General features: G+C 43.7%; 1 protein-coding gene across 2 annotated transcripts in view; it reads left to right on the top strand.

The window, feature by feature from the left end:
• Positions 1-24,539, top strand: part of ADAM22 (ADAM metallopeptidase domain 22) — a 1,243,161-nt gene that overhangs the window by 226,585 nt on the left and 992,037 nt on the right. For both annotated transcript variants that reach the window (XM_078663588.1, XM_078663589.1), the window contains one exon: positions 406-482. In XM_078663588.1, the coding sequence (XP_078519714.1) occupies positions 406-482 (77 nt within the window). The remainder of the gene's footprint in view (positions 1-405; positions 483-24,539) is intronic.

Below are 24,539 nucleotides of genomic sequence, written 5' to 3'. Positions count from 1 at the left end.
TATCCTCTCTTAATGATACCCTCGAAGGTTCCAGGCCGCCTTTGTCCTCGCGGCCACGCTTCAATAAAACACAACACTCTAATTCTTCCAAGGCTCGGGTTCTGGCTGGAGGGCGGGTTCCCTGCTCACTGGGAGTACCCTAGGGGAGTGTCAGGGTAGGCGGGTCACCCATTGATAACTCGCTGTGGAGTGCCTTCATTATTTCCTTCTGTAATGGGCTATTTATGCAGCATTTAAACACTGTAGGTTTTAGAAACAGCAGGGACTGTTTCAGTTTGATTACCCCGAGCCTGTGAAACTTAGCAGTAGGGCGAGAAGCACACGCTACCCATGGACAATGTGCGCGGCATGGCGGTGCTGTAGATGAATACTAAATAGATGTATTTCTTTTTTTCCCCATTGCAGTCCGCGCACGTTGCCATGGCCAGTTTCCAGGTCAACGCTTTTGGGTCATCGTTCATACTCGATGTAACGCTAAACCAGTAAGTACTTCCAATGCATACATATATATATCTTCTGTCGATTAATAAAAGCGAGTTGTTTATATACGTATTCTTTGCTGTCACCTGTTGCCTATATATTTCCAGTAGAGACATATTAATTAGCTTTTACTTGACTGCACATTTTTCTGATCCCCAAATTGCACAGGAGGCTTAAAGTAGAACGAATGAATCACATTCGTGTTTATGTTTTTAATTTGACTTGATTCTAAAAAATATGAAACGCTCAAGGCTGCATGCTGACCCTTTTCATTACTTACTTTATATTTGTGGCCACATTGCATAGGTGAGTTTTTAAAGAATGATGGTTGTCTTAAAATGCCTTTACAGTCTTCATTTCATAACTCTGTGGCCCCTGTTCAAAGATAATTTGAAAAAAAAGTCAGATATCTTCCCATTGTAGGTCTCTCCCAACACTGACCCAGATTTCTGATTTTTAAGATGTTCTTCCAGTGCTTTGTGTACAAATATACGCAAATTACAGCTTTTTTGAAATTCATACTACACCACCTCCTCTGCACCCACCCACTCCCGTGAATTCTTCACACAGATGACAACACATTAAATTTGTTTCCTTTGTTTTGTTCTACCTCAAAATTATTTTTCAAGATTCTGATAACCATGCATCTACAACTCATTTCAATACGCATGTGTTCCTTATCTTTCCAGGCCCGGATCCAGAAATTGTTAGTTGGAAGGGCCAAGGGTGCATTTGGGTGGGCCACTGCGGGCCCAATTTGTCGCTTCCTGTGGTAGCCTACAAGCCTTAGATTACATTATATTCACGTGCAAACAGTCACCATGATACAACAGATCAATTCTGTGTGTATACAGAGCATGTGGAGAGTTATTTGAAAGTAATAGCAATGTCTGGACTTAAGTGCAAACCCTCAAATTCCAACAGGCCAGGTTTCAAAACAAGTACTTCCAGGCCCGATTATCCTCCACTTTTCTACCATCCCTCTCCTGTGCACCTTATCTCACAGCTGACCTTGGGCCACAGCCTCATATCTGCCCCACCCAGCTCTACTTTCATTATTCCCATTAAAAGCATTAGTAAAATCACCTTCAAATTTAAAACATTGAATATAGCAGTAAATATAATTAGCACACACTTTAAAATATGCTTCACAGATGCCCTAATGACCTGACTGCAAAACAGAAAGGCCATGACAGGGCCGGTTTTTGCGCTAGTGCGAAAGTCTTTTTTGGTGCCCCACCAATGACCGTTCTTCACAGATGCCATTATTATCACCCTCCAACAGTGCCCTTTATCTCTCTGTAGCCCCATCTCATATGCATTTCATTTGTTGTATAGCTCTACTCATTTCAGTGTATAGTGTATAGTGTATAGTGTCACAGTACTTTACATCACACGCACATTATACAGAGACAATGAATCATACAAGTATGTAAATCAGTCTATAGGGAATGTCACATGAGCCAATGAGGATTATAAGGTGTAGGAATTACATGTCATCCATACTGGTGGGCAGTATATTTTAAGAGGGTTTGACCTGGGGAAGCACAAAATCAGGATTAGAAGCATACCCCAGTGGTTGGGGGTTGGCTTTACTAATAAAAATGTATATCAGCCCAAACTCTTTTTTAAAACATTAAAATAATGAAAGACTGGGAATTTCTAACTATTTAGTAACACAAAAAAGTGAAGTTCTAACATTACCATTCATGTTTGTATGCAGCTCTTGATGACAGTTCATAGGTCACTGTCCTATGTTAGGATTGTAACTTCTGAACTGCAAGTAACACAAGAACCTCTGCGACAAAGGCAGTAACACACTGAACTATCCAAATAAAATGCAGCTTATCTGCATTTCAAAACTACCAACAGGCAAAGGACTGCTCTCCTGCAGGATCATTAATCACCAGTTCTCAGGACATTTTTTTTGTTGTCTTGCATCCATGGCCATTATAATGATAACAAGTATTTAAATGAAGCATACACAAATGATGTGCCTTGCTTGGCCTTTGCAGATTTTAAAAATAAAAACAAATAGCAACACATTCTTTTACCTACTCCTTGTGTCACAGCATGATCTGATAAGCAGTAGCAGGAGTCAGGAAAGGTGAATCAGAATAAACAAACTCCTTTTCTCCAATGCTGAACAGAAATGGAAATATCCACGCAGCACTGGATGGTAGGAAAAAGTTACTCTGTCAAATAAAGAACTTGTTTCCTTGCCATGGCCCTATTGTACTTGCACGACACAGCTCACCTTTCTAAAAGGAGTCGTGTGATTGGGGATGGCTGTGAGAAAGAGCCCAGGGCCAATCACGCATCTCCCAGAACTGGAAGAAAAACAACGTTCATAGGAACGTTTTAAATTAAAGTGCCCATTTTTTATTGGCCTTCATGTCCTCTCTGGGAGGGCCAAGGCTCATGTTTGGGTGGGCCTGGCCCACCCGGCCCACCCTCTAGAACCGGGCCTGTATCTTTCCCTCCATAAAAATGCATTTACTTGTGCTTATTTACATGTATTTCCATGGAGGAAATGACTATGCCCAGCATTTGAGAATAACTACAAAGTTAGAGCTGTCTGGTTGTTCTGAGCATTTGGCATTGCCATCACCTCAAGACCATTCCAGAGTCAGAAGATCTGGAAATAGTAATTCTTCATTTGAAGAATTTAAAGCATTTAACCACCTTGGTGATGGATGAGAAAGCTTGTTTTGGAGCTTGCAATCTCCTTATTTGGGCACAATCAGCTCGTGAGAACTTGAATAGCATGGGATTGCAGATGTCCTGTAGACCTCAACAGGACAGTGAAGTAGAATTTTTCCAGAAACATAGGGTAATGGAAGGAAGAACCTGAGCTTTCAAGCTTGTTTGTCGAGTAGTGGATTGATTGGGAATATTCACTTTGCATTCTGCAAACCTTTCTCCACTTCATCTCTGGAGCTGTAGAGGGATCTTCTAGATATTGTGTGTCAGAATCTCATAGACAAAGTAACGTCTGACAAAAATATTGGTTTAAAAAATATTCCATTGGGCGTACATTTTCTTTCATTAACTTCAGGGGTGATGTTTTTGTAGAAGTTAGCTATGAAATGTTATTTCCGTCAGACATTATTCTGTCTTTGATATTCTGGTATGACTATCTTCTGGAGCTAATATGACACAGACACTTGGTTGGGGTCAGCATGGTCATCCAAATGGAAGTTCAGGTCTCCGAGAAGGATGTAATTGCTAGCATTGAGGGCGAGTGGTGCGACAGTCTGTGATTGTGTGAGTGAAGTTGGTGCGCAGTCTTGGTGGCCTGTAGAGGAGAGTGCCACTAAGGGTGAAGGTTTTTTTGACGTGGACCTTGAATGACAGGTGTTCTATACTGGAGAATGTATCTCATGTTTGCATTTTCCTTCATCTAACCCTCCCCACTTTATGCGATTGGCAGTCACTGACCTCCATGAAGAAGCATTACCAACAGTATAACTCTTACTAAACAAGATAGCGCATGAGAAGTGTGTCCAGGGGTGACTTGACATATAGAAGAGTCGCAGCTCCTCATACTTTCATGCAATTGTTTGTCAGGAAAGAGAAAAACATTAAGAACACCATCCATGTTGCCTACCCTCAGAGCCTGCCAATTTGGAATTACTGTAACAGCTCCCTTTCCTGCTCAAATGTTCACTATCTTCGGTAATGTCATACTCAGCAAGTGTATCTTTTTACCTTCCTTCAGGAATGTGTCTAAAGTAGAGCAAACATAATTGGTTTTCAGGCAATTAATCTGAATAGTGTTCTTCATATTTCTATAAATATCTTTAGAATTAGTAGTACTGAAGCGTTACATCAATGTAACATCAGAAACCACAGTATAAATCCCATTGAAAATGTTACCAGTTGTCAAACAGACATCCCTATCAAGATTGGGAAAGAGTCCCATTTAATAATTTGTGAAGTAGGTATGTACTTTCCACATGGCAGCACCTAAATTACTCATTTATTTTCTGTTCCTTAAACTTATTTTCTTTGGTTTTACGTGGAAAAAAGTGAGGTGAATATATTATTTATGCAGGTGGTTACTTTGTTACCCTTGTGAATGGCTGCAAATACAAAGTCGGGGACCTGCAAGGCATAACAAACCTCCCCTCTCTCTTAGGATTTCCAAACATGAAATGTATCTTTTTAATGAATCCCTTGTCTGTTAAAGAGAATTAAAAAAAAATCCTTATGGGAAGACTTTGGTGGGAGCAGGCAATGGTCCGCATGACGCCCAGCATGAAGCTGTACCATGGGGAGAGACTCCCCTCTGCTAATGAGTTACCACCCCAACGTGGGAAATCGTACATTTTCAATGGTCTGCAACTACAACTGTTGTCACAGATCATTGGCACATTTCATTGGGTATCCCAGACAGGAAGTAGACACCCCTTTCATACACCTTCCACTTTGTAATTCGAAATGCTTTGTAAAGGTATTTTAAGAGTCTGCAAAACGTTTTCTGACTCGTAAGTTACCTTTAGTACATTGCAACTCACTGATTTCCTCTAACAAAGTCTGGAATGTTATGAATCACAGACTTTGTAATCCCAAAACAGCATTTTGCATCACACCCTTTGAGACTAGCTAAAAGTTCTCCCATTTGAATTCTGATTAAATACTTTTACTCACTTTGAAATAAAAAAAGAAGCGTGGTCCTCCTATTTCCTATAGCAAGGCTAATCTCTGAACTATCTCCCTATTAAATACCAATCTCCAGATGCATGGTTGGTGGCCCCATAGAAGAAATTGGTGTAGGAGAATGTAGAATTGTGATAAAGAATAAAGATTATGAGTAAGTAATCGTATCAGTTCTACCTTTTTATGTGTTCCTTTGTCACATTACTTGGTGAGAGTTCAGCTAGTGATAGCAGCCCTGCAACATGCATCAAGATGAAACACTTCTGTTCCAAGGACTAGAACACTGAAAGCCTTCCCAGCAAGTTGAGCGCTCTGAGCAGAATATATTTCCAAGGAATCTCTGTCCTGACATTTTATAGAGGAGAAGGAGCTGAAGATGCTGCCAAGAAACACCTGAAATAGCCAGACTATTACCAATGGCGGAGGTGGCCATGAATCTTTGAGACATAGACTTCACGTTATCTTCATAATGACATTGAACATCTCTGGTAACTAGTGAAATGCTTCCAGAATTAAGAAGGCTGCATGCCAGTATCGCTCATGGTTGGGAACTATGAACAGGTTGAACTTTCTTTCTCTGTATTGAGGAGGCTATAGCCTCACAGAATGTGGTGGGCAGCCAAATCCACACCTGATCCTCACTCCCTAAAGCTGAAGTCAAGATGCGCTTCACAATTTCCTGAATGACCATCACAGAATGGAGTCAGAACTACGCCTTCTCTGATCACTTAAACGAGGACTTCCTGTATTCCCTTCTGTGCCTGGCCATCCATGGCTAGTGTGGTTCCTTAAGCAAAGAGACCTGCATAAAGCCTTGGTGAGGCAATGGATTTCTATGCTCACTGATGTCCTCTGTACCCTGAACTGTGCTGTCCTTGGTTCTCTTTGTGCAGTAACTTTTACCTGCCCATTTCTTTCAAGCTGCCATGTTCAGGCTGATCAGAGGGGCAGACCTGAGATAGTGGGATAGTGGAGCTCTGCCTATTCTGTCAGGCTTCCCTGGTCAACCTGCGTCTTGCATTGCTGCAGCTCCATGCTTGATAAAGAAGAGTGCTGATGAACAATAAAGGCCCTGCCGTGCTGGCCGGCTGCTAGCTACAGCTGGTCAGGGAATAGAAAATGAACACTATAATTTATCAAACTCGTTGATAAAAAATAAAATGACTTAATGGCATGCTTAATCAAAAGTTGCAAAGAAGCACACTTGTCTCCAAAGGGCACAAAACCTTTAAGATGCGGGATTAGGATAGAGCCTATTTGGAGAGCAGTTGTGGTCTAATGGCTAAACTGCTGACTCCGGGACCTGACGTCAAATCCCTGCTCTGGAAATTTGGTCAAATCACTTACAGTTGTCAATGCCTAAAAAAGTTAATTTATGAAGTGCAATTTTAATGTTTGAAGAGTAATTCAAATTGATCTTGTATTGTTTTCCAACACCTCTCATAATGTACAGTTTTCCGTTCATCCCCAGCAACATTGGTGATATATACACATATACTTATGAGTTCGAAGGGGCAGAACCATTTTTTTCTTAAGTCTAGAAAAGTGAATTTCCACACAGGGTATGGCACGATAATGTCGAGTTTTAAATATCGCCCTATCACAATATTGTAACATACATTTCTACAGTTTCCTAAAGTCCACATGTGTGTACCTTGACAATAGGTATCATCATGTAGATGTGGAGTTAAGAATATTAAATTGATACTTAAGTATATATACCTGCCTTGTTGATATTTTGGCCATCCATATTTCTTCTGTGATATTTTGGTAGCACAATATTTAAAATTCAGTATTCTAGTTTACAACCCCTGTTTGGAGACACACCCTCATGGAGTCAAGTATGTGACGAGGAGGATGGACGATGTGGCATTGGAAAAATGGACAAAGTGATAATAGGAAGATGAGCGAGGTAGTAAAGGGAAGATGGATGGGGTGGTAATAGTTTAAGATTCAATACGATTAGGGATGGCGTCATCAGTGCATTTTGTTCTCTCTCATCACACTGAAATTCTGATTTAATCACTTTCTACCTGTCTTTATTTGAGTGGGTCTTGGGTTTAAGTGGGGTAAGTCAGTGCAAACGTTATTTAACTATTGTCTATTGATTTAAATTTGGAATGCATGTGAAAAAGGATGATCCATTTTATTAGAATACTTGAGATGCAGATATACACATGTTGTTGGAAGCATTAACCTGACTTTTTCGATTCATAACTTTGTTTATTTAATTTCAAAAAATGTTTCATTATGGTTTCGGATTGCACAAGAACAGCTCACTTATACTAGCAACATGTAGCATGCAAGTATTTAGAGACATAAATGAATTTCTACTCATGGCTCATTGAAGCTCAAGTGAGGCGCATAATTCATTTGTACAAGTGAAAGGAACCAAAGCAACAGAAAAATTCATGTAAACATTGAAAAACATTCCAACATTCAAAACATTGAGTAGCTGTTAGAAATGGGATTTCTGGTTGGCGAGGGCAAGCATCTAAGACAGGCAGAAATCACCACTCAAGTCAGGGCAAGGGAGTTACACGCTGAAGATAACCTCTGCTCACCCCCTTGGTGGCTTGGCATGAGCAGACAGGCTTATCTCAGAGGCAATGTGTAAAGCGTTTGCGCAACACACTCAGCAGCGACGCACTAGGCACACAAAAAAAGAAACTCCACACAAGGTTAGATCAAAAATAGCCTTTGTATTTTCATTAACACATTAGAATCATAATCACAAATGTACACTGTGCCACCTGGCACTAGGCAATACTTCACAGGGGATTATATACAATCGGGACACTGTCAGAACCATTACAAAGCAAAAGAAGTAAATATAAAACAACCAGCAACTATTGGTAACATACTATACTCAGCATTATCACATTAGGCATGCACACGTTATGCATTACATTAGGCATAAACCACATTTAGAAGTGTCCCGTAGTAACACTCCCCAGGTGCATACATCACCTCAGGCATAAAAGAGTATCAGCAGTAGAGCAGAGCATCATTGTTACACCCCATACCCCTCTCAGGCATAAATATACTTCATATTATGCCTCTATGTTCCCGGGAGCCAACTGGCCCCCAAATGGCAGTCCTAGTGCCTCTATCCCACTGTGCCGTAGTTTGACGAAGGCTCTTTCCTCCACCCTGGCTGGGGGCCTCCACCGAGGTTCACCCGAGCTCCCAAGCTCCCAATAAGGCCTCTGCCCCCAAAAGAAGGACTGTGGGGCCAAGGGTTACAACCTGGCAGCTGCCCACTATCATCCGGGGCAGCTGGTACCCTGGCCACGTATGGTGACGCCAATGGAACGCTCAATGCATTCCTATGAGAGGGCAGCCTCACATCAGTGAGAAACCAAAATGGCTGTTTGTCACTACCAAGACTTGTCGCACACTTAAGGTACATGTCCTACCTTTTACTTACAATGCACCCTGCCCGTAGGGCTTGCTAGGGCCTAACTTAGGTGTGACTGACACGCAGTAAAAGGGGGGTCACAGACGTGGCAACCACTTTCCGTGCCACGTCACAGCGGCAGTAAACGCGCGCACAGGCCTTGCAATGGCAGAGGCCTCAGACAGGTTTGAAAGGCTACTTTGGTGGGTGGGGCAAGTAGTGCTGCAAGCCCACCAGTAGCATTTAATTTACTGGTATATGAGATACCACTTTACTGGGGACTGATAGGTAAATTAAATATGCCAAACAGGTGTAGACCATTTTATCATGTTTACCACGGAGAGCACACACACTTTACACTGGACAGCAGTGCTAAAGTGCCCAGAGTCCTAAAACCACCAAGACCAGGTCAGTAAAAAGACTAGGAGGAAGGCCGTGATGACCCTGCAAAAAGGGGCAAGTCCACCAGTAGCATTTAAAAAAAAAAAGGAAAGCACAAGTATTTCTTATAACCTGTAAATAAGGGAGGATTATTTGGTTATCATACTGAAACATCTGCTTTCACAAACCTTCCAGACACTCCTGCTCGTCCGGACTCCTACTTTTAAAAATCCCACACATAAGTTAAACTAGATCCAATGGTTGAGCCTTCTCCTACATCGCTCCTAAAGTGTGGAATGACACATAAGCGCCTCTTCTTCTCTTCTAGAATACTGCAAGAAGCTGACGACCTGGATTTTTTAATAGTTCCACTAGGCCCAACATGTGGCTAGAATCACACCTGCTCAACACCAGGATACCCTTCCAGATGGTTGTGCGCTCTCTCTTCCATGTGATTGTGCACTCTACAAATCAGCATAACAGCAAACAAACACATTTAATAATACTCAGTGAAAACCACATAGGCAGCCAAAAACTATGGATATTATGTGGATCAATTTTGTACCTCTTCAATTATTATGTCCTTTTTTAGCTTTAACTCACAGTATAACTGTTATCAATGCATTCATACATACCAGTTATACTATGAGAACTATGCTTACCATGGCCTTACCAAGAAGAGCTTCCACTGCCTGCTAAATACAACGTTTTAACTTGATGCAATTTTATTCGGAAAAAAATAATTCTTTGTTGAATCATCCGCACCAACTTCATTGGTTACCAGCAGAGAAATGCACCATGATAAAGGGCCTTAGATAGATCTCAGTGTACAGGTTACTCTGTTACAACTTTGACAGGAACCCCGTTCCACCGAAATATAGATCCCATTATATCCTATGGGATTTATATTTCAGCTGACAGGATATCCGTCACCATTGTGATGGAGTAACCCGTCTGCTGAGATCTAAATAAGGCACAAAGTCTACCATGAAACTGGTCATAGGTTTCTTTGAAAGAAATTCCCCAAATATGCCCCTCTCCTTAATGTCCAGTCGCGAAAGAGAGGACAATTTTGAAATTCTATCAGTTAATCACTTCAAATGGCATGCCAGGGCCTTCCATGGTTATTGCGTGCAACTGTAGAATAAGCTTCATCTGGAAATCTGCACCGAACCCCCTCTACTGAAATTCAGGACATCAATGAAAACCTTCCTCTTGCTTTTGTGCAGTTTACAGGTCTAGCCTGGTGCAGCATCCTTCGGCACCAACAATCTTCTTTGGACTATATGTCTGTGCCATAAATTAATACTCATGGATCCATATAGCTTTGTTTTGCACTGCTCATCAGCACAGACCTAGGGCCAACTGTTTCTGATGTGTTCCTCGGTATTTAGGAGTTTGTCTTCTTTTGAGGTAAGTATTGTGGTACATTTTGATGTGGCCTATAATAGGTGCACCTCTCTACTGAGTGGATTTCAAGTCACATAATGTCCTATAAAGTATGCTTCACATTGTGTGCCGTTCATTCAGGGCAGGATTAGAAGTCAAAAGTATTCTTAGAACATGTTTTAATAACAGCCCCATTTGGTATTCAGCAAGTTCAGTGCACCACAGGCCCAAGAGCATAATTGGGTGATCTACCCCCAAATTGTTTTTTAACATATGACCAGACATACACAGAATAAAGAACCCTTTGCCGTACATCTAAAGGTAATTGAAAGTCACTGAGGAGTTCCATAAAAATAGAGAGGAATGGTGCTAAAACATACAAAACATATGGAATTGTAGTCTTAACTGGAACATACTAGTAAATACCTAGGGTCTGGTTCACAGAGATAAACTTACACTTTTGTGTAAGTTTGCTATTTTTTTGGTATTCACAAAATGCATGTGTAATTTTACTAATAGTAATTTGCACAGCTGGGAAAACTCCGCCCTTGTGGCGGAGACTCCGCACATAAAAAGATAGGCCTGTCCTATATTTTTATGTGCAGAGTTCTCTTGCCTGATTGCTGAATTTTTTAGATGGTGACCATGTTGATAAAAGCCAATTTTTAACCATTCTTCTAAATTCCAGATGGATGTTGGTAGTTCTTATTTTCCTATGAGGGAGTTCCATAATTTTTCACCCACTACGGAGAAAGTCATACCTCTTACTGTTTTCTTTTTCCTAAGGTGTAATTATTAATTGTGGTGTGTTAGTACCGGGGTCTCTACTTGGCAGAGGTTTGACCTTGTCCAAGGAGGGGGCTTACAATCCTAGTCAGGGTAAGTGTAGTTCACACTTAACGTTTACCTGTGTTTACCCCCAGGTAGATTGGCTCAGAGAAGTCAGGCTAAACTTAAGCGGCAATGTGTAAAGTATTTGTGCACACACACATACAATAACAATGTAAAAACCCCACAAAAATACTCCACACTAGTTTAGAAAAATATTCAATATTTATCTGATTAAAACAAGACCAAAAACAATAAAGCTCCAACATACACAAATCAAAATATGAATCTCTTCAAGATTCAATACAGTTCTAGCACTTAGAAACACAATAGCTCCAGTAGGGGCTATAAAGACATGGTTAAAAAAGTCAAATCTCAAAATTCGGGACCGACTGCGAGGGAGTGCAGACCGCCTATGGGGTCGTACAGACCCCGGTTACAGTACCTTGGAAACGCTGACAAAACAAAGACGTTGCAAGGTGCCAGGGAGGAGAGGCATCGCTGAGGCCAGTGCGTTGTCAGTTCCTTATTGTCAGTGCAGGCCGTTGGCACGTCGGGGACGCCTGGGACGTTCCAAGGCACAGGGCAGGTGAGGCTGCATTGGCAGCGGGGTGGTAGTTCCGCTGGCAGTATGTGGTCGATGAAGTGTAGATGGCCAAGCCATGAGGTGTTGACTTTGTGGTGTCGATGTCACACCATGGTGGCACAAGTGCTTTGGTGGAGTCTGGCGTGAAAGACTTCGGTGACATGGTGCTCAAGACTCACGGTGTGGCGGATCTTCAGAGACGATGCAGTGGCATCGGGGCCTGGATTGCAAGTCGCAGTCATTGCGTTGAGCGGGGACCACAGCTTTGGTGCAGACAGCAGCGCGGTGTCCAAGGGCGGCGCTGGGTCCGAAGTCACACTGGAACTTGATGGACTGGTTTCTTCTTGTTTAGCACAGCAAACTAATTTCCAAGGGCCCAGGAACTGGATTTGGCACCACTTGGCAAAGTAGGGCTTTTAGCAGAAAAGCCCTGGTGCTGTGGGGGAAGTCTTTGATGTCCCTGAGACATCAAACAGGAGGCAAGCTCTACTCAAGGCCTTGGAAAACCTTAGAAAGTAGGATGCAGAGAGCAAAGACCAGTCCTCTCACTCCCAAGACAGAATAAGCAGGCAGCAGGCCAACAAAGCAAAGGAAGCAGTAAAGTGGCAGTCCCTCTTGGCAGCACAACAGCTCTTCTGGGTAGAATGTCTTCAGTCGAGAGTGTTCAGAGTCAGTGGTGTCAGAGGTCCTGTACTTATACCCATTATAGCCTATGAAGTTGGGAGACTTCATCGAAAGGTCTTTGTAGTGCCCAATATCCTGCCCTTCCTGGTCCTGGCTCCAGACACACTACAGGGGCGAAGGCAGCTCTCTGTGAGGGGCCTAGCACAGCCCTATTCAGGTGCAAGTGTCAACTCCTCCCACCACTCTAGCTCAGGTAGATCCATCAGCCTGGTGATGGGTCATCACGATATGCACGGCACACCTCAGCCCCCTTCGCCTGTGACTGTGCACAGTGAATTCACAAAGCCCAGCTGTCATCCAACCTAAATGTGTATTTTAGGGACAGGCAAGTGACACAGAAAGGTTAAGTAAGAAAATGCCAACTTTCTAAAGGTGCAAAAGAGAGATGACAGAATGCACTCCTTTCCTTGTACAGTTTCATATTCTAGCTCAATGATTGCATGCAAACTGATGCGGTGATCTGTCCTGCGTACGACATGCATATTTGTTTATTGTGAGGATCAATTCCTACACCTCGCAGTGCGACTGATAATGCGCAAGGCACGTGCCTGCTGGATTCACTTTCTAAAGGTGGCATTCTCAGACCTGCAATTTAAATACCAGCTCCACTAAAAGATGTGTTTTTAAATTGCGAGCCTAGAGACACCAACTCCAATCTGTTTTCTGTTCCCAATTTGATGATACACTAGTAGAGTGTTACAAGGCACCTCCAATGCTGTGCTATGGGAGAGATAGGCCTTGCTGTAGTGAAAACAAATGTAGTAATGGTTAACTACCAGGACATGTAAAACATAAAACCACTTGTCCTACCTTTTAAATGCACTGCATTCTGCCCATGGGGCTACATTGGGCCTACCTTAGGGGTGCCTTACATGCAATAAAAGGGAAGGTTTGGGCCTGTCAAGTGGGTGTTCTTGCCAAGTCAACATGGCAGTTTAAAACTGCACACCCAGGCTCTGCGGTGGCAGATCTGAGGCCGGTTTGAAGGGCTACTAATGTGGGTGGCACAATTCGTGCTGCCGGCCCACTAGTCTCATTTGAAAACTAAAGGCTATTACATTTAAGACACTGAGCACATGCACTTTAGCGCTGGTCAGCAGTGGTAAAGTGGCCAGAGTCCTAACACCCGCCAAAACAAAGCTCAGCACACAGTCAAAAACAGGAGGTCAGAAGCAATAAGACAGAGAAACCACTCCAAAAGATGGCAGGTCTAACGTGGTGCTTTTCTGGAAGAAAATTCCTAGAATGGGAGTATTTGTTGATTTTCATCTCGTGGAATTCAGGACCTTCATTGTTTATTGCCTTGTGAGTGATGCTTAATAGTTTGAGTGAAAATCGTCTTGCAGTCGGTACCCATTCAAGAACCTTTAGAGCAGAGGAAATATGTGTGTAAATATTTACATTTTAAGGTAATCTAGTGGCTAAATACTTAATTATCTATAATTATCTCATGGTTGAAAGAAGGATCCTGTCCAGTCCATCTGTGTGTCAGTTTTAGAGAGGATGTGTGATTTTGTTGCTTGAACCTCTTGGGGAGATTAAAGTTGGGAAAAATGTGAAGTGTCTTCACAGTGCTCAAAGCTGCTTTTGGTAGTTTATCCATTTCAGCATTCAATGTGAGTCCATAGTCCTTTACTTTAAGATAGTTTCATGCCATCCATTGGTCTTTGGCTTTGAGGCAGTTTTGGAGTTTTTAGTTTTTCTACGTCTTTGGTGATTTCCAGTTTGAGAATTATTTGTATGTTGTCTGCATAATTGTATCAGGTAAGGTCAAAATGATTGATTAGCTCTACTTGTATGTTTGAAATGGAGAGGGGAGATGATATATCCATGTGGCGCTCCTGTTTTTATTTTGTAAGATGTGCAGGAGCAGGGAGGCTAACACATCATGCTATTTCTGTTACCAAGATAGGATGTGATTCACACAATAATTATACCATCAATTCCGGTTTCTTTGAGTTTGAGAATTAGGATTTGATGGTGAACAGTGTCAAAGGTTTCAGAGAGCTCCAGTAATAATTCTGCTTGGTTATTTTAATTCAGTGTATTTTTTAAATAATCCCATATAGCGATCAGCACAGATTCTATGCTTCTTTGCGAGCGCAATCCTGCTTGATAGCCTGAGAATAAACGCTTGTGTTGGAAAATTAGTTACGGGTTGTGGTGTGGTGGGGTAAACCTTATTCCGGGAGAAATCACAATCTCTGTCAGTCTGAAACACAAGCAAACCCCAAATTAACCAGTGATCAACCCTCTGGTAGATTGGCACAAAAGCAGTCAGGCTTAAATAAGAGGCAATGTGTAAAGTATTTATGTAGCACTACAAACAGTAATAAAGTGAAAACACAACACAAGAAAAATCCCACAACAATTTAGAACACGGGTACTCATAGTATGACCCGGGGGCCGCCAGCGGCCCGACAAGCCTTCCCTGGCGGCCACGGACCTTGCAGACATCGTACCCGTGTTTTAACATTTTTTTTAAAAAGAGTGTCAGCCAACACCCCTGCGGCAGCGCGACTCAGAGACTCTGCTGCTCTGTGGGGGCCGGGCGATTCCCGTCAGAGTGGGACTGCAGGGGCGCTAAGAGGTGAACAAAGCCTCATTAACATGAGGATGGTCTTTTAAAGACCTGTGAAGTGCTCGGGTGCGGCTGTGTGTGCCCGGGAAGCTGTCTCAGCCCGGGCACACACAGGCAGGGTGAGATGACAGAGGGTGACAGAGGGAGGTAGTGAAAGGGAGGGAGGGAGACAGATGGAGGGAGACAGATGGAGGGAAAGGGAGGGAGAGGGAGACAGAGGGAGAAGGAGGGAGGGAGACAGAGGGAGGGAGGTAGAGGGGGAGGGAGGGAGAGGGAGGGAGAGGGAGGGAGAGGGAGGGAGGGAAAGGGAGGGAGCGAGGGAAAGGGAGGGAAAGGGAGGGAGGGAGGGAGGGAGGGAAAGGGAGGGAGGTAGGGAAAGGGAGGTAGACAGAGAGGGAGGGAGGGAGAGGGAGGGAAGGAAAGGGAGGGAGGCAGAGGGAGAGGGAATGAGGGAAAGGGAGGGAGGCAGAGGGAGGGAAAGGGAGGGAGAGGGAGACAGAGAGGGAGGGAGACAGAGAGAGGAAGAGGGAGGGAGAGGGAGACAGAGGGAGGGAAAAGGAGACAGAGGGAGGGAAATGGAGGGAGAGGGAGACAGAGGTAGGGAGGGGAGGGAGACAGAGACAGAGGGAGAGGGAGGAAGGGAGAGGGAGACAGAGGGAGAGGGAGGGAGGGAGGGAGTGGGAGGGAGAGGAAGAGGGAGTGAGGGAAAGGGAGGGAGACAGAGGGAGGGCAAGGGAGGGAGAGGGAGACAGAGGGAGAGGGAGGGAGGGAGACAGAGGGAGGGAGGGAGAGTGAGGGAGACAGCGGGAGGGAAAGGGAGGGAGAGAGAGACAGAGGGGGATGGAGGGAGACAGAGTGAGGGAGGGAGAGGGAGGGAGGGAGGGAAAGGAAGGGAGACAGAGGTAGGGAGGGAGAGGGAGACAGAGGGAGGGAGACAGAGCGCGGGAGGGAGCGGGAAAGAGAGGGAGACCGAGGGAGGGAAAGGGAGGGAGATAGAGGGAGAGGGAGGGAGGGAGACAGAGGGAGGGAGAGGGAGGGAGGGAAAGGGAGGGAGACAGAGGGAAGGAAAGGGAGGGAAAGGGAGACAGAGGGAGGGGGAGAGGGAGACAGAGGGAGAGTGAGGGAGGGAGAGGGTGACGGAGGGAGGGAATGGAAGGGAGAGGGAGGGAGGGAAATGGAGGGGGAGGGAGGTAGAGGAAGAAAGGGAAAGGGAGACAGAGTGAGGGAGACCTCAGAGTGAGGGAGAGGGAAGGAGAGAGAGGGAGACCTCAGAGAGAGGGAGATCTCAGAGTGAGGGAGAACTCAGAGTGAAGGAGAGGGAAGGAGAGAGGGAGACCTCAGAGTGAGGAAGACCTCAGAGTGAGGGAGACCTCAGAGCGAGGGTACCTGCGATCAACCTCATGGTCACAGTTTTTTTTGTTGCTCTAGCCCCGCCCCCACTGACCCCGCCCCCACTGGTGTGGCCCTCGGACGCAAACCACACTGTAAATTTGGCCACCGAGAGAAAGTTTGTGAGTAATTACAAAAAAGGCTGGGCTGTTCCTAAAGATTATCAGGAATGTACAAGGCTCTAAAAGTGGGGGATGTTGTAGGGTCTCGTGGAGTCCTACAATTGGGCATCCATTTTGTTGGATGTAATGCCCTCACACACCCTTTCAGGTGTCATGCTTCATCATCTGGGCTTGCTCCTCGTTGGGTCGGCGGTGCAATACCCAATGGGCAACACCTTAAAGAGGGGCTCTTTGGCGGAGATCTTTTATCCAACTGCCGTATAGATGAAGTGCAGGAGGGGGGCCAATAATGCGTAGACGTGTAAGAGTGGTTTAAAATAAAGTTAGGAGTACCGAGAGAGACTTTATTCTGGAGGTTCCCTACTTTAGTTAAATTAAACTAATGAGTACTAGCTGGGATAGTATGCTCCCAAGTTGCGAGTCACAAATTAGTGAGTGTGTAGTTGGTCGACATGTTTCTCGCTCTGGTGCAGTGGCTAGCGATTCTTCAGGACCTACAGGTGTAAAATAAGGTATTCTAGTAAACTGTCTACGTCAGAATGATCGGTATCTACTATTCAGAATATATTCAAATTAATATGTGTACAGAAAAAATAGTGTTTCCTGCATGGTACCTGTGTTAAGCTGCATCTACCTAAATGGTTAAATGTGCAGATAACAACAGTATCTGGCGGGTACAACAGCGGGTATAGTCATCCAACATCTGGTTGCTTATCCCGTGTGGTAGCGTCTAGCACCTATCCCTCGCCGCCGGAACCGGGTGGTGCAGCTTAACACAGGTACCATGCAGGAAACACTGGGAAACACAGCTGGCGCCCTCAGCTGGCGCTGAGGGCGCCAGCTGTGGCTGGACCTACCACTCGCTAGGAGTGGAAATTGCCCTTCTCATAGAAGATTTTCCCCTTTTGTTGTTAACCAAAGTTTGTGAGTACCCATGATTTAGGAAAATAGAGTAAAATGTAATAAATTATTTGAGATGAAAATGACACAAATCCAATCAGTAGAACTGGAGACATGTAATTTGAAATGACATATCTCATCTGCTGCATGGCGTAATACCGAACAGAACCGATGCATCTCTGCTGCTGCGTGGTTTGGACCCATTGCAAAGACCTGCATTGCCCCTGCTGCCTCTTCAGAGCCGCCGCTGAGCAATGCATCCTCGGCGCAGGTCCTGACATTCCTTATCGACAGCAGCCTCGACATCGACGCAGGACTCCGCATCGCAGCCTTGCAGGTCCTCGAACCAGACGCATTGCCCAGATTGCATGACCCATCATCAGTGCCAGACTGTGCACTGCAAGCCCTCGTCAACTGAATCCTCGGCAATGACACAGGACCTCACATCGCAGCCACACCGCACATCAGAACTGACACATTGCTTCAACTGTGTGACACATCTTTGATGCGGTTCCTTGCAATGTTCCACAGACCAGGATTTAGGGTAGTTTGATCAATTAACCTAACTTGGTCCCTGTAGCCATCACACGCTTCATTGTGGTCAGACTGAACTTGTGACTTTGTCCGGGACTGGTGTGACCAGCTATCCACAGTTGGCGCTTTGAGGTTTTTGGTGCTATTTTCACTAAAATCTTTACAATTGCATCTCTCCAGTTCTACTGATTAAACTTTTGTTGCTGTGGTCTTGTTTCCTTTATTAAAAATCATTATATTTTCTAACTTGGTGTGGGATTCTTTTTGTGTGGTGTTTTCACTTTTTTATAGTTTGAAGTGTTGCACAAATACTTTACACATTGCCTCCATATTAAGCCTGACTGCTCTGTGCCAAGCTACCAGGGGGTTGAACACAGGTCAATTTAGGGTTGTCTTGTGCCTCCCCCTGACAAGGATTGTGGTTGCTGCTGGACCAGGGCTCACACCCCAGTCAACCAACTATCCAATTTCTTACAGTTATCAATGGTTATTCCCACTATCATATATCATATGTAAGGCTAGGATGTTGATCTCTGTGCCTGAGCTCAAATGAAAGCCAGTATGGACAAAAGGGATGAGATTGTTTTTCAGCCTATCCTTTCAGATCTTTTGAGATGCACCTTGTATAGTATTTTGCCTCTATATCTATCAGGGCAATGAGCCTGTAGTATGCGGGAATTTTTGGGCTCTCTTTTTTATAAATTGATTGTATGATCGAACCTTGCAAGCTTTTTGGAATAAGGAGTGTTTTTAGGCAGGTGTTAAATGAGATAGGAGTGAGTATCCTTGCCCAGTATTTTCCTTCACTTTTACAAGGCAGCCGACAAGCCATTAGGCCTTTTTGCATTATCCTGGATTCCCTGGTTTCTCCTTTTTTATTGTAATAAGGACTGATATCTCATTTATCCAACAGGGCGGCATTGATGGTGTAATATTTGTACTATTACAATTTTGAACTGCGTTGGTATTGTATTTTTCTGTTGATGTTGCTGTTGTGTTTTTTGTTTTCACCATGAAAAACACATTTTAAATCAATACCTACCAACCTTTGTGATATATTGTGCCTTCAGGGTGACTCGAACTTATTTTGTGTGTTTGAAAATAAAAATTCAAAATATTTTATATCTTTTAAATTTGTATTGTTTAACTTAAAGAGGGATGGCTCCTTATCTGAAATATTTCAATAATAAGTATTTCTCTAGCACACATTTAATGGTAATAGTAGTAGAAAAACGGTGCCTACATATTTTTCGTTTGGGATCCCTGTTATTTCGTGTGTTTTCTAATACTATGCATGCACCGCCTTGTACGTAGGGCCATTTGTTTGTCTGTAAATCCATACAGTTCATTTAATTATTTGTAGTGAGGTACAATCCTAATCTGTCAATTACATTCCTGAATATATTATTTTCTGGTATCCACCTATTTCTTTTATGGATACAGTTTTTCTATTATTGAATGAGATTGTTCTCCCTGATTTGTTCCAATTTTTTTTCTTGTTTCAGGTCTTTATACTGTATCTGATCAAAGCTTCAACCAGAAGCTCTGAATCTGAAAGTTTTAATTTTCAGTGCTGGGATTTAATTATTAAATTAATTCAGTAAGATACTAATTAATACATACCAGTCACCAAGACCTTGCCATATGCCTCGGCCCATGGTCCTTTAATACTAGATATTATATCATAATATTGATATTCAAATAATACTACTAATCTTTGTCAGTACGAGGCATTTTAATCCTCTCGAAGTCATTTTCACAAATGTATCAGCCAATTTTCCGAACCAGACCCTATTTATTTTGCATACACACTTTTATTCAAAAAGGGTTTCGCCATCTTTGTATACATTTGTGGTATGTCAGTGTTTCACTCCTCTACTTTATTTAACCTACATTATTCAGATTTAAGCACTTCCATCTCTCTTCATCAGATTTGTGGGCCACACCTGCAATCAGTTTGCTAGCAGTCTAGTGGATTGTCTTAGCTAAGATGTATGAAGTGATAGTGCAACTTCCTTTTCCTTAGTTTTGTGGAACCCAACATACCTGTGAACAACCACAATACACTGTCAAAGGGTGTTGACACTTTGAGATCAATGGATACAATAGCCCAGCATACTTCTCATTTGTGATGTCCTCCAAAACAGTCTTCCACATTTTACACTGCTGTCCATAGTATCTCTGACACAAATGCTTGGCTTCTGTACAAATATGTTGCCTTCTCTGTGGTCATTCTTTGTATTTTTTCCCAAAATTTCTCTTCATTTGTCCAAATCTGGTCTAGGGGTTTGGATTGTTTGCATACTCCTTCTGTAAATTTAATGAAGGTAGTGGAGCGAGGTCCCAACCCAATGGTCTGCCTGTTTTCTGCTCTTAAGAGCTCCCATTGCCCATCCAATACCTCTACCCAGCGTTTCTCTGATCTGAATCTATTAGCTTATGCTTAGCTACACTGACTGCTAGACATATCTAACTTCTTCTTACGCGCCTCCTCATCTTGTAGTGAGGTGCATTATAAACTGTGACGAAGCGTGAGTAGTGGTAGTGTGAAGATAAAAGCACATTCAAAAGGTTATGTATTTAATTAAACCTTCAATTTATAATTTATTATCCCTTGTTGAGATGTGTTGACATAATGTACAGAGTCAGTTTGAGTACACTCCATTTTGAATACTTAATGGTGTTTGACTGAGTAGGCCTTCCATTCCCTCAAACATTAAATGAACCAAAAATACACAGAAAATATAAATAAACATTTGGGCCTTTTTAGGTCTCGGCTAGGCAGCGCGCATGCGCTGTCTCTACGAGACATCTGGTAATCCATATGGGTGTTGAAACTCCGCCCATTGCTTGTTACTTTCTCATGGCTTGCGATTCGTTACCTTGTGCATTCTTTTTGTTATCAGCCTCATTACCATGCGCGTGCATCCCGGTCGCCGAACGCAGTCCCGACTCACCCCTGCACGCCCCCACTGCTTCCTTGTTTACCAAGAGCCCTGTGACCTCTGTCCTTGGTACCTGTGATTGGCCCGGCCACCTCACACACCATCTTTACCCTGCTTCCAGTACCCCTGCTCGGCCCGGTTCGCTTCTCTCACTCCCCTCGCCCCCATCTCCACACTAAGAGTTTGATGCTAATTATATTGGTCCGGTCTGCTGGGTTCACGCTGCTTCCTCCAGTGACATACTGGGCTCGCACGCATCACATAGGGCCCCACTCGTGGCCTCGCCTCCATTTAGCCGGGTTTGGTGTCCTCCTCTCCCGCTCCCAATACACCCCCACAGTCCACACCCGACCCTGCAGCAGTGTCCGGTCCGGGTCCACGGCCCTGGCGCCCCCTGCCCTCCATACCTGTTTCCGGTTCGTCCCGATTAAGCAGTCCTCACTCCCTCAGCCTCGAGCTCCGGGTCTGACTCTATTTAAATGAACAGCATCTTCTGCAGACACGCCACATAGGCTGACAGCTCCCTCCTCAGGGCCGACCACTTAAAGGGAGGAGGAGGGGGGAGAGGGCCTGGAGACAGGCAGAGGAAGGGAGAAAGAGGTAAAGAACAAGCGCCCGTTGTGCGCTTTTATGTAATGGCGGACGCGCCACTTTTTTATTAATAACTGAAAATCGAATCGTGGTGTCAGAGTAACCCGGCACATTAACTAATTCAGATGAATAAAGTGCACTGTGCCAGAAAGCATTGAGCCCGGGATCAGGGCAGGGCAGCACTGGAAACTCTGCCGGGGACGGCTAGGGCAGTTTGGTATGCATCTGGCAACCAGCGAGTTGGGGCCTCTTCCTTCTCTGGTAGCTGCATATGGCTGCTGACCTCAAACAGCAGGTAGTCAGCTGAATCTTCATACCACCCAGAGCGGCGAGGGTGCATGGGCAGAGGGAGGACAGCGTTTTTACAATAACATGCAGCGGCCTGAGCAGCTGAGCTTTCACGTGGACCTCACCTGACAAAATTATTAATTCTGGAATCAGCTTGTTTATCTCTGCATGCATCTGCACGCAAGCTGGCTTGCCGAACCTTTTCCACTTCCCTGGAGTTGTGTAAAATTACGTGCTGGTAAACAAACCGTGGCAGAGATCTTCCCAATCAAAAACATGCCCCTTTCAGTAAATATACATACAACGCTTTATATAAACAACATTTAGACATTTTATTTCTAGTGAATGTCAGGCAGTAAGTTGTGCTCATTCCAGTGAAACAGTGGTTTGAAACAATTGTGGGTGATAAACAGCCAAATGTAAATGCAGTCTAAGAATGAAGCGTGGCCGTCCATATCCCCTGTTTATGGGCTATATAATGTTTCTGCTGCATTTAGCGATTGTTACATAGATTTTAAACATTGGACAGTAAAATACAGGTCCAGCTCATAAAAACCATACTTTCCACGGACTTAGTAAAAAATACCATCTGAAACTAACAGGCTCCATTTACCAGCTACAAGACGGGACAGGAATTTTGCTTACACCGGTTCAGAACTTTATAAAACGCAGCAAAATCTGACATGAAATGTGCATTTTTTCTGTTTTTAAAAACCATATCTGCGGGTCGGATGTTCTGGTTTGCACAAAACTGCGTCTACAGCTTGAGCTAATCCTTGTCAAAGACCGGGCATGTGCCACAAAATAGTGTTGCAGAGTCGATGTATGACAGAAGGAAACCTCTTCTTAAAAAGCAAATAACAACAAAAAAAACAAGCCATGTGGGGAATATGCATAGTACAAGTGAGAAGCGGCATCACCTCAATGCATTAGAACACGTGTGGGTGTTATGCTCTTTGTGACTGTACAATGATATTGCCTCCTTCTGCTACTCATTAAGGTGATACTGTTTGTGTCCGTAAAAAGGGGTTCACTGCTTCTGTTACTCATTCAGTGTTGGCAGCATTCACATCCACACACCTTCTGCTGAAAAAGAGGGTACTATGGCTTCTGGTGGTTTCCTTGCGGTTGGCGGTTGTTTTTTTCCCACCTCCCATCTCCCAGTAGCTCCCTCCTCCCTCCCATGGGCACTTTATACCTGCTTCTTCTTCTTTACAATTTCAAATAAAAATGTTTTAAAGGTTTCAAGTTTAATAGCAATCCCAAGTTTTTTTTTTAAAAACAGTGCTCATCTGTTGCAGCATGCAAAATTATTTTAATAATTTTAACATATTTGCTAGCCTTTGACCACAGCCTACAAGTTAATTTGCTGATTCCCTACTGCAACACCCCATTCGTTGTCTCTATAATGAAACACTCCCATTGCCGAGACCTATTGGCTATGCCTATGCTTGTTTATGAGAAGTGATGCATTGCTCCCTGAAAACAATGATGCATCACTTCTCAGTGCGCCCTCCTTGTGACAAGATGGATTCATCATATTTACTCTATGATGCATCGTGTTGTAAGGAATGACAAATACGTCAGTATTACTGACGTACCTGTTAGCGTAAAACTGACGCATTGCTGAGGTCTGTCTGAAAACAGATGAACTCCAGCACTGTGTCCTTTCACATGGGGCTTTCCCCATGTGAAAGGGCCTGTGTCAGTCTTACCCCTGCTGTGAAGCAGGCGTAAGATATTGGAGCAGTAGCGTTCTAGAAGTGGCGCAGTGAAATCTGATAGATTTTACTGCTCAAAAACTACGAAGCTTGGATGCCGGGGAACGTACCCCCTGCATACATTATACCTGATGCAGGTATACTGTAGCGCAGGGGTTACAAATTATGCATCTGCCTAGATGAGTCACTTTGTAAATAGGATGCATCATGGTGCATTTTTTACACCGGTGGTGCGTCACAAAAAGTGACACACCGGTGTTTCAAAAGTGTTGCAAGGGCTCATAAGAAGCCCCTTGGAATCTCAGATATCCATACCAGTTCCTCCAAAATGTCTCGGTAGGGGTTTTTTTTAACCTTCATCCGTAGTTTTCAACCACACTGGGTGCTGATGGCTGCTTAGAGAAATATAGCTCTACATTAGCAGTTACCAAATACCAAGAGCAAGCCACTGGCGCCATGTAAAATGCATTTTATTTGACTTTTTCAGTTATCCTGTTATTGTTTGTAAGGCTGGATCTCACTGGCACCAGATGTGACATCACAGAAAACAATGTACCAATAGGGACACAGTTTCAACCAAGGAGATCAATCAAGACGCGATACAGAAATTGGAGTAAACGAGTAATAACAAGCCATCTCAATTTCTCATATGACTTTTTTCAGCTATACCTAGAATGGTCTCTAATGAGGGGATTCGAATTTGCATGCTGATTTCCCAGGAGCCTCAGTGGCATCTGAATTATGTTCTACTTATTTGGCACATTCTTTCTTTACCCTGTCTTAAAAGACTTTGAAGAACTTATACTTGAATTAAAACGTTATTTTAATTTACAAATGTTTAACTCGAGGTATAACATTTGAATCAGACTGTTTGTTTTCAGTGTTTCTTTCGTCTAAAACGCATGACCGTACCTTGAGTTTGCCACTTCAGGCCTGTGTTTACAAAGTAATGCCACAGAATAAATGAACTTTAATTGCAGAATATCTTATGATCACCCGGACCCCAACATTAACTTTGTGTATCAATTTCTGGCACGCTACATTGTCCCAAGAGTCCA

This window comes from Lissotriton helveticus, chromosome 10 (assembly GCF_964261635.1).
Source record: "Lissotriton helveticus chromosome 10, aLisHel1.1, whole genome shotgun sequence".
In the NCBI taxonomy this organism is placed as follows: domain Eukaryota; kingdom Metazoa; phylum Chordata; class Amphibia; order Caudata; family Salamandridae; genus Lissotriton; species Lissotriton helveticus.
This window is presented reverse-complemented; position numbering and strand designations above follow the sequence as displayed.